The 11,740-nt window shown below is 33.9% G+C and overlaps 1 protein-coding gene across 1 annotated transcript in view; it reads right to left on the bottom strand.

The window, feature by feature from the left end:
• Positions 1 to 11,740, bottom strand: part of LOC110032371 (ubiquitin-conjugating enzyme E2 8-like) — a 28,412-nt gene that overhangs the window by 5,632 nt on the left and 11,040 nt on the right. The window contains exon 3 of the mRNA XM_020735987.1: positions 9,535 to 9,662. Within this exon, the coding sequence (XP_020591646.1) occupies positions 9,535 to 9,662 (128 nt within the window). The remainder of the gene's footprint in view (positions 1 to 9,534; positions 9,663 to 11,740) is intronic.

Here is an 11,740-nt window from a genome sequence, read left to right as displayed (position 1 = left end):
AATATAGTAATTGAAAAAATATAATTTTTTTTTTTCTAATACTCATAATAGACATAGAGAAGTACCGCTAAGACTGAAAGGAAAATTTTATAAGATGGTGGTGAGACCTGCAATGCTCTATGGCGCTGAATGTTGGCATTTAAAAGAGAAGCATAATAATAAGTTAAGTGTTGCCGAGATGAGAATGATTAGGTGGATGAGTGGCTTTACACTTAGAGACAAAATGCGGAATGAATATATTCGTGATAGGGTTGGTGTAGCTCCTGTGACAGACAAAATTAGAGAAAGGCGTCTTAGATGGTTTGGTCATATTAAACGTCGACCATTAGATGATTCGATTAGGAGAGTAGATGTTTTAAATTCGACTTGTGTTAAGAAAGGCAGAGGTAGACCTAAGAAGACTTGGGCTTATTGTATTAAAAATGATCTTAATTTACTAAAACTAAATGAAAATATGACACTAAATAGGACGTAATGGAGAAAAAGGATTCATGTAGCCGACCCCACGTAGTGGGATTAAGGCTTTGTTGTTGTTGTATTAGCCTCTCCAATAATTTCATTGAATGATTCATACAATTAATTCCTCACTAATTACCATAACTTTGGGCATTTTTCTAATAATTTGAAAATCAATTAATGTTTAAATTTTCATTGAAAATATTTGTATTGAAAAAACCACCATACACCATACACCATCCATGACTCAAATCTCAATTAGTATCTAGATTTTAAAATTTACCAGTGCATGCTTATCAGAAACAAATCATTTTCACTGACTTGAATCAATCTATAATATACCTCATTACTGCAAACCTCATGCTCTCGTAAAAAACTTCTTAAATCATCTATTAATAAATTTCTCAAAATAGCAATTCCATCTTTCCGAAAAGTTTGCTAAAATTGTAATGCATGCTCCGAGAAAAAGGCTGTATTGGATGTATTCCCAGGTAAAAGGACCCTCTCACTCGTACACGAGAGGGTTTTGAACTCTAGCTGTGTAGATGTTTTAGGTAGATGATCAACGGTGCTTTGCATATAATAATATTCAAGCAGACGAATAAAAAGCCAAAAAAAACACAGTTCCGATAAGCTCCAGATCAAAAGTAATACAGTATATGTTTTAAGTATAAACCTATGAAATGCTCTAAAAAAAAATCCAGGTTTCCTGCTAGAGATCACCTCAAAAAGTTAACACGCATTTCCCTCAGAAAACTGAATTTGAGGGGTACCGGAAGTTAATCAAACAATTGTGGAAAATCAATATTATGGCTGACATCAAAATATGAAATTATAACACGACAACAGGAAATCTGAAATTACAACAAACGACAACACAAACTCAAATTAGGGTTGGCTGGAGCGGTATGGTAGTGTCGACGAGAGCTTGGAATGTGGCGAGTGGTGAAAAGGGGTGGTGGGTAAGCAGAAAACGGCAAGATGGCTGTTTCTCAGATTTTGGACAGCAAGCAAGCAGCAAAGATTAAAGTTGAATGGCTGTCCTGAGAGACGGCAGCAGGGAGGAAGGTGGCAGCTGCAAGGTGGAGGCGGTTAGTAGCGTGGACAGTGGTGGGGGTTGCGATCCAGGGGCAGCGGCCGCAAGATAAGGGAGATTGAGAGTGATGAAAATGACTAGCAGGCCAGTTGGGGGGTGGAGGCAGCAAAGGTGGTGGGTGAAAACGGCTGTGACAGCTGGGACTGCAGGAGAACAACAAAGCATCGCCGTTCTGGGCCGCTGCAGCAGGGGAGGGAGATGGGGAGAGGTGTGGGAATGATAAGAAAGAGTAGAGGATGGATAATCACCACCTCAGAAGCGAGATGTAGCCGGAGCACAACTCAGCCCCTTGGATACAGCCCTAGAAGAAAAAATGGAGGCGCCCATAGCTTGTCCCAAACAAACACACAACAGAAACTGAAAACCTAACACGGCAAAGCAACATATATGTCCTAAATAACTAGGAGTGGCCCACTCCAATTGGATGGCAGTTCCTTGGCTTGGAGGGCTGTTCGTCTCCTTAAAATCCTCAACCGGTTCGGTCCAGGTGCGGGGAAGCGACTCCCTCATCCGTCGCTGGTCAGAAACATTACGAGAATAATAAGAAAATAATAGTTACTACAATTGTTATCATAATTAATTGAAAATGGTAATCCTACAAGGAATTAAGGCTGGAACATCTAGACGTTACCAGACAATAAATTAACAAGTTGTGGGTGAACATTCCATAAAACTGAAGTCTTATTGTGCACAGAGAAGTAATAATTAAGAAAAAAAATACAAAGAAAAAGGGAAAATGTTTAGAAGCTTGTAGAATTTTGGCCAAGTTAGATCATATCTAACAACTATTAAAAGGACCAAAAGACAAGAAAGAAGTTTGAAAGTGTATCATAAATAACCAGAATTTTGTTAGCCATCCCTAATGGTTGGGTTAAAGCTACTGATGATGATGATGAGTCGACAAACGGTTAAGTTAATAATGAGGTAATAGGAATACAACATTTAGCCCAAGGAATATAATTGTATCAATTTGTTATCCTCCCAAATTACTGAATTTGAAGGCGGTCTTCCAGACAGCCTATAAAAGCAATTCCTTTTGGAATAGACCTCAAAGATTTCTGTTCAAAACCTTTTAACCGTGCATTATTTTATACGGAAGAAAAGGATAATGAGTATCTATTTATCTTAACAGTGCGATCAAAGGGAAGTGGACAGTGCCCTTAATCATAGAGTTCATAAACAGATAAAGGCTTCTAGTGGCTTCAAAATCTAAAAACCTGATCCAATGTATTATCAACAAGGATGATACAGCTTAACAAGAAGGCGGAAAGGCTTTTTTATCCTTAGTCAGAAAACAATAAGACAAAAGATGACTCTGCAAGTTCATCTTTACACTTTTCATATGAAAACAATAGGTTGCTCAATTTAGCGTGAAATAATGAGTACATAGTAACTACATTAGACATTAGGTGACTAGATGAAAGGCTAAAAGGGAAGAAACACCACTACAAGAAATATAATTATTCAGCGACAGTTGGAAGGCAGCAGAGATAATTTTTTCCCTTTGGCATAGGAATATATCAAGAAAAAAAAATCATTTTTGTGTTCACGTGCATGAGTACAGTAGCGATAACAGACCGAGAGGTTTTGACTTAAGTTGTATTAAAAGAAAAGAGAAAAAATTATGACAAGAAAATAAATAATAAATATTTTTTAATATTCATTAAAGTTTTAAAAATGATTTTTAAGAACAAAATGACCATACTTTTATGTATATAATAAATGTATCCAAAAAATAAAATAAAATTACTAATTACCTTTGAAGAGCAAGCGTAAACACAAAACTTCATGAACCAATAAAATGCCTATTAAAATTTGATAGTTATGTGAGGATAAAAATTTTGGTTGATAAAAACTTCCAATAAAATAATGTTATGAAACTTTGAGTCAATATCTACAAGAAATTGTATGGTACCAATATTTAAGCCAGTATAGATATTCCAGATTTTGATAATTACGAGCACAATAAAACTTTGAGTCAAAATAAAGCTAAGGGAAAGGGTGCTGAACAAAATGTTAAAAAATTCATGTTAATTTTGAAGAGCGATTTTAAAATTATGCTAAGCAAACTTCAAAGTAATTTTTGTGCAAAGGGAATTTATAAAAATACCTCAACGACAACAAAATAATCTTCATATAATACTAGCTGCTCCCAAAAACACAAATGGAGTAAACTTGAAATGATTTGACGTGTATCTAAGTACCTCAAGATGTATAAACGTTTTTATAATTAATTACCCTAAACCCTGAACCCAAAAGTTGATCTAGGGTTTTGCGGCTATTCAATGGGTAGTTGCACCGCAGGGAGTGTAGGCCTTGAGAAGGAGCAGATATAGTTTCAAAAGTGGATGGAAGGGTTTGCAGACAGATTTCGTTGTTACAAATGTTTGCAAAAGAGTGTCAATGATGAAAATGAAGGGTTGCACGCAATTGCATGAAGAAAAGTCTCTTATACAAGACTTGGTGCAAGGAATTAGGAATGCAGTCCAGCTATAGCGGGAGAAGGTACAAGCAGCGAATGCCATGCTGCTAGCAAGCAAATAGCGCAATTTATGAGCAAGCAATTATGGTAAGCACCAGAGCGGAAAAGTTGCACAGGTTTGGGATATCCACAAGAAAATTGCAAGCAAGGTTTCTGGAGAGATAACAATGAGATGGAGAGAGATGCAGAAACCAAAATCAACATCAAGAAACTAGCTCTAGTACAAAAATTAAGGGATTGAAGGGGGACCAAGAAACTACGCATACACAATTTGGAGTGATCCATGTACACAAAAGCTTAAATCAAAAGAAGAATGCCCAGTTGGCCAAAAGAATCAGGGAAGTTTAGATGCGTACCACACAATTCCTTGCATATCTAACACCTAAAGTTTACTATTAAATTTATAACACCTTGATGCTATAAACATATGCATAAAATGATGCATTCGATTTTTAAAAATTAAAAGAGATATTTTTGATGTGATGTAAAATTTTGAGTATTATGATTGAGTATTATGAATGTAAATATGAAAGCTTAGGTGTTAGATATGTAAATGCATTAAAATTGTGGTATGTAAGTAAATGCTCCAAAAAATAATTACAAGTCACCAAAATATGTTCTCAGTTACAACTACAAATCCATATTAAAGATAAAGAGGTACAAGAATAAGTTCAAATTTTACATTCGAAACCAAATCTAATCCAATCTTCGAAATTAAATCCCAAACAAATATAATCCGAAAGAAAATAACCTAATCTATCAAAATAAATTAAATTAAAATCAAAATTAATAGAACAAAAAAAAGTAAAAAAGCCAAAAAAAGCTTGAAAACTCCACTCCATAGTGACTCGATTTGACAGGCCAATGAAAAATAAATCTTTTTTTAGCCAAGCCAACTTGTGTTGCATCAGTATGCTGAGCCTCTCACTAGGATTATAAGTAATAAAATAATTATAGAAGAGTTATCAATCACAGTGGGATTATACACAAGGGCGTATTTAAGAGGAGGACAAGAGGGGCACATGCCCATTTAAATATTACATATTTGTCATCTATTAATGTTTTTATTCTATTTTTATTCATAGAAAATTGTTTAACTTATTTTATTTCTATATTTAAGTTTAATTTATATAATAAAATAGTAATAAAAACAACAACAGCAATAAATTGTACATACATTAACTCAAATAAAAAAATTATTAAAAAAAAGTTGAGGGTGTTCTTTAAACAGTCAGGTAGTTCCCATAAAAAAGTTTCTAGTTTCGCCACTGGTTACACAGAGGGATCAACATTAATTCAAGATCAAAATTAAACTCCCATTTCCTGTTCTAAACGATACAACAACAACAACAACAACAAAGCCTTAATCCCACTATGTGCGTTCGGCTACATGAATCCTTTTTCTCCATTGCGTCCTATTTAGTATCATATTTTTATTTAGTTCTAATAAATTAAGATCATTTTTTATACAACAAGCCCAAATTTTCCTGGCCTACCTCTGCCTTTCTTAACATAAGTTGAATCTAAAACATCTACTCTCCTAATCGGATCATCAGATGGTCGACGCTTAATGTGACCAACCATCTAAGACGATTTTCTCTAATTTTGTCCATCATAGGAGCTACACCAGCCGTATCACAAATATATTCATTTCGCATTTTGTCTCTAAGTGTAAAGCCACTCATCCACCTAATCATTCCTATCTTGGCAACACTTAACTTAGTTTTATGCTTCTCTTTTAAAGACCAACATTCAGCGCCATATAGCATTAAAGGTCTTAGCACCATCTAATAAAATTTTCCTTTCAGTTTAAGCAGTACTTTTCTATCACACAATCCTCCACTTCAACCAACCAACATGAATTCTACTATTAACATCCACATTATATGACCATCGCTTTGAACAGCAGACCCGAGATATCTAAATCGTTCACACCTTTTAATAATTTGATCACCCAAAGTTACACTTCTACCACTAGAGCTACTACTACTAAAATTACATTCCATGTATTTAGTTTTAGTTCTACTCAAATGAAGGCCTTTAGACTCCAATGTAGACCTCTATAATTCAAGTTTTGCCTGGGCTTTTTCTCTTGTCTTATCCACGAGAAGGATATAATCAGTAAAAAGCATACACCAAAGTATATCATGTAAATGTCCGATAAGACCATCCATAACTAAAGCAAAAAGATATGGGCTTAAAGCTGATCCCTAAAGTAATCCACAGAAATAAGAAAATATTTCGTTAATCCTACTTCACTTCGAACACATGTAAATAGCTTTAGTATACATAGTTTTAAAGACTTGAATATAATTCATATCAATACCCTTCTTCTCAAGAACTCTCCAAAGGATATCTCTTGGAACCTGGCGTAAGCTTTTTCTAAATCAATAAAAATTAAATGTAGATTCTCCTTGTTATCTATGAACTTGCCCATCAAACCTTTCAATAAATGTATAGCTTTCATAGTAGACCTATCTGGCATAAATCCAAATTGATTATGAGAAATCCTCGTAATACGTCTTAACCTATGTTCAATTACCCTCCCATAATTTTAAAGTATGACACATCAACTTAATTCCTCTATAATTTACACACTCTTGTGCATACCCTTTTTTTCTTAAAAATGAGGACAAAAATACTTTTTCTCCACTCCTCATGCATCTGTTTTTGTTTTTAAAATAATATTAAAGAGTTTAGTAAGCCAAGAAACTCCCAACTCTCCTAAATATTTCCATACTTCAATTGAAATATCATCAGGTCCTACGGACTTTCCACCCTTGGTTTCCTTTAAAGCCTCCTCAACTTTTTTTTTTACTAATGCGACGGTAAAAATGAAACATTTTTTATTATTAACAGCATTAAGATCACTAATGTCGATCGTATTTTCAGAAACATCATTAAAAAGTTTATCAAAATAACTCATCCACCTATGTTGAATATTTTTTTAAGAAAAACACTTTTTAATTTTCATCTTTAATACACTTTACTTGAGTTAAATCTTTACTTTTCTTTTCTCTTTATTTGGCTAGCTTATACATATATTTTTTACCCTCCATAATATCTAATCCATCATAAAGATCATTAAAAGCAGAATTTTAAGCTTCACAGATTGCTCTTTTAGACTCCCTATGGGCCCGTTTGATATTTTTCTCAATTCTCTAAGCTTTTATATTTAAACCAATTTTTATAACATAACTTCTTATATTTCATCTTTTCTTGCACATTATTATTCCGCCACCAACTATTTTTAATTATAAAATTTTTTTTTCTTATAACTTGTTTAATAGTACTCATTAATGTATCCCACATAGAATTAATTTCTTCATAAACATCTCAAATCTTGAAATCTTGAATTTTGCTCATAAAAATAATTTTACTTGAATCAGCTATCTAAGGCATGCACAGTCATCTACGATGATGAGTCATAGTATTCTTTATTTTACAACTCTTCATCTTAAAATCTAGAACTAATAAACGATGTTGGGTATTTAAATTCTCACTTGGAATGACCTTACAATCTTTACAATCTTGACGATCTTTTCTTCTCATAAGAAAATAATCAATTTGTGTTTTATTGGATCCATTCTTATAAGTAACAAAATGTTAATCTCTTTTCTTGAATAAATTATTAGTAATAACAAAATCATATGCTAAAACAAAATCTAAAATAGCTCTATCTTCTTCATTAGTCACTCCAAAACTGTAATCATCATGAATATTTCTGAAATTTTCTATCATTCTACCGACATGTCCACTTAAATCTCCTCCAATAAAATTTTTTTCTTCAAGAAGTATCATTTGTATCAAGTCTTCTAAGTCATTCCAAAATTTATCTTTATACCCTATATCTGAACCTATTTGATGAGCATAAGCACTTATAATATTAAAAATCTTAGTATCAATGATAATAATAAGGGCAATAATTATATCTCCAACTCTATTAATTTTTATAACATTATCTTTCAAACTCTTATCTATAATTACACTATACCATTTCTAGCATTTCTACTATACCATTTCTAGTACGACTCTTACCAGAATACCAAAGTTTAAAACCTAAGTTATCAATCTCTTTAGTTTTTTCTCCAACCCATTTAGTTTCTTAAATACATAAAATATTAATATTTCTATGAATCATAAATATCAACTAATTCCATTAACTATCAACTAATTCCATTAACTCAACTAATTCCATTAACTTACCATTGAGAGTACATATATTCCAAGATCCTATCCTAATATTAATTTCATAAGTTTCAAGAGTTTCATGGACTAACTTTTTTACCCGCATCCGTCCGTAATGTGGGAACCCTTGCATATTTGACACTACACTCGGGCGCCGTTGTAGCGTCCTTTGCACACTTTTCACTGTATTCAGACTATATAGCACGTCACTTCCAGGGACGCCCTAGAACTTACACAATAATCAAATGGATTCATGTCATGATTTTTTCGACAAGTTTTGCGCTGGTTGTCGACTACCTAACGCAACCCTCCATTTTTCACATGCGAGCTTGGGACCGGCAATGGCAATGTTTAGCTTGTTCTAAACGATGATTATGAAAAATACTCAAGATAACATAGCTCATTGTAACTTATTTTCAAAAGACATTTTATTAGAAAATGTGATCAATATTGAAGAAAATGAACAATTAAACTAATGAAGTAGAAAAAAAGCGGTTACAGACCTATAAAATAAAAGAACAAGTACAAGACATAATTATCGTCGATATGAAACTAATAAATATAAATCAAGAGTACATTAATATAATAAGTTCAGGTGCCTTTGTTCTATTGTATAGCAAATGCCTATCAACAGGCACATAACTTCTGAAGTTAAAGGGGTGATTATAATATAGAAGTGTCCAGAGAATTTCATGCTATAAAAATAATATTAATGAAGCTCCAAAATGTTAATTTTGTAAATTTGCAATGAAAATTGCTAATTGTTATGTTGTATTAATTTGATTACTGGGCAATGCAAAATTCGCAATAAAGCTCGGGGAGATAAATGAGAAGGTAGACATATTTTTCATAAAAGTAGGAATGATCAAATAATAAAAAATAACATGAGAAAAATTATAGGAGTAATAACAGTTGAATACAAACGGCACTCGAAAAAAAAGGTACGAAAATTAACTTGGGTGATTTAGGATATAACATGTAATGTGAAAAGATTACAAATAAAAATGAATAAACCAAATAAGATATGGCTAGAACTTGTGTAGAAAAAATCTTGGGTAAAGCAAAGAATGAATAATGGACTAAAAAAACCAACCAAAAAAAATTAGAATAAGGCAAATGATAAAAATGTAGAAGATTGTAGCCGTTCAACAAAGAAAGCATAAAATTCATGCAACAATAAGATTTGAATATTCAATTAAAGAAAATTTATGCAATAGCATAAGAGCAACAAGGGGCACAGGTTGGCAACTGAGTATAATGGCTGTTCATAAGTTCCGAAATACGATTCAGTTCAGCTAGCATAACACCAAACCTTGGGTGGCTTAAAGGGATAATCCGGTGGGAAATGAATGTTCACTAAATAAACACCTCCTGCATAAGGACTATCAGGTGGCCCCATTATAGTGGCTTGCCAATGGAACATATCTTCTCCCAAGGGACCTGACATAATTTCACAATGACAGTCAGAATATCCAATAAATAAAAGGAATTAAAAATGTGTTAAAAATAAAATCAAAAGCACTAAATGAAATATTTATGCTAATAATAAAGTTAAAAGCACTAAAATAAGTTTACAATTGTTTTTCCCCTCAGGATTACAGAAAAAATCAGAAAATTCCTAAATACTAAAACATTCATTTGATATTGATTCCTAATTGCGCTAACAAATGAATCTGATTTGTGCATTACTAAGCACAGTTCTTTTAAACACACATCTTTACATAATTCATGACAGATAAGAATCTTTAATGGCCCATCTTTTCTTTTATATAGAGCACTTCAACTAGGATTCATGCTTGCACTAGACTTTTGTCTAAAAGCATTAAGTTAACAAAACACAATCTTTGTCACTGCAGCCATTGTTGTCACAGCCACCATCATCATCATCATTAACCTAATCCTAAACATTTGGGCTTGGTTTTATGAGTTCTCAGGGTTGATATCAAATTTTGCCTTAAATCCAAGGCCAGATCGTACCGGTCAAAAAATCATTTGACTAGAAATGATATAGGTTATTGAATCTCAATACCTGGAATGATTGATGAGGCCAAGGCTGGTCTAACCCTAGACTTGAACCTTTCCAAACTTATCAATCTATTCAGATATAGCATATGATTTTCTGTAGGATTGAATCCTCGGTTGCTTAAGGTCAAAAAATCCTAATCCAGACTTCAGACTTAGACTGCCACGAGGGCAACCCTAGATTGACCACAGGCTCCCAAACGAACCTAAATTAACCCCTAGGCTCATCCCCAGAATCCAAGAAACTCAATTCAACCTAAATAGTTTGTCTCAAGTCAGAATTAGGCCAACTAAATCCTAGCTAACCCTAGACCCAATGGGCTAGGGCCAATTACGGGCTAAAGCCTTCAATTTTCCTATGCAATGGTTCAATACTGTTTGAACTTTCTTTAATTAGCTGATGGATCGCTCGATTTTGACTATGATCCTAAGTTTGGCCAAAAGTCAACCAAACCAGCAATCCCTTAGACCCAATCAATCATTTCAATTAATCTAATTGATTGGTCAAACACCTTATAAAAGGTTCAGATTTGCAAAACCTACATAGAAAAATCCAGATTAACAATTCTACTAGCCCATATCAAGACGCAAGCACGATTTAAAGCCAACTGATATGATGGGACCCAAACTTTGAATATGATATAATTAATTTCATCCATTGATCCCAATGTGTCTATTAGGGTAGGCATGACCTGGTTAAGCCACGGTGATCCTTGCATTAGCCTAATTAGACCCTCGAATATAAACTAACCAAAGTAAATCCATTCTGCCAAATAAGAAAAAACCATCAAATTGGCCAAATTGATTGAACTGGGCCTTCAATTGAGTGTCACTAGGTCGATCATAAGAGAAATAACTACTGATAAAGCTAATCGACTAATCAAACCCAAGTAAAACTAATTGAAAATTATAGAGTCATTTTGGCCAAGTTGACCAAATTAGCTCAAACAAACCTTCCCATTGAATTTCAATGGATCATTCATGTTAACTCAACTAATTAAAAAATGGGTCAATTGAATTGGGCCAATTAGCCCCTTTAAAAGCAAGTCAACCCAATTTGAAGGAAAAGGGTTGGACAGCAAGGAAACAACAGGAAAACAAAAGGATGCTGCCAGGGCGGCTTGCAGCGAGGAAGAATGCGTGGCAGTGAAGCGGGAAGGATGTAGAGGAGTTGGTATAGGATAAACACCACCTGGAGATCAAGATACATTTGAAGCGCTACTTGGAACCTTAAGATACTGTTGACCTCAATTTTCGTGAGGTCTAGTATTCCTCGTAGGAGTTAGGATCTAGCCTTAGGGGTCTTCCTGCGACTATCTTAGAACCTTAGAAGTGGTGCCCGCCTCGTTTTAGTTCGACCTATTTCCGTCCTCTTTTGGAGGTTTCGCGTGTGTGGTATCGACTTCTAGCACTTAGAAGGATGAAACCAACATGAGGAAACCCAAAAGGGATTCCCTATAGGACCTTCCTGAGCCTTAGGGTGGCCTTTTGCACAA

Source organism: Phalaenopsis equestris, unplaced genomic scaffold (genome assembly GCF_001263595.1).
Source record: "Phalaenopsis equestris unplaced genomic scaffold, ASM126359v1 Scaffold000932, whole genome shotgun sequence".
Lineage (NCBI taxonomy): Eukaryota > Viridiplantae > Streptophyta > Magnoliopsida > Asparagales > Orchidaceae > Phalaenopsis > Phalaenopsis equestris.
The sequence above is the reverse complement of the archived record's forward strand: the minus strand, read 5'-3'. Positions and strand labels throughout refer to the sequence as shown.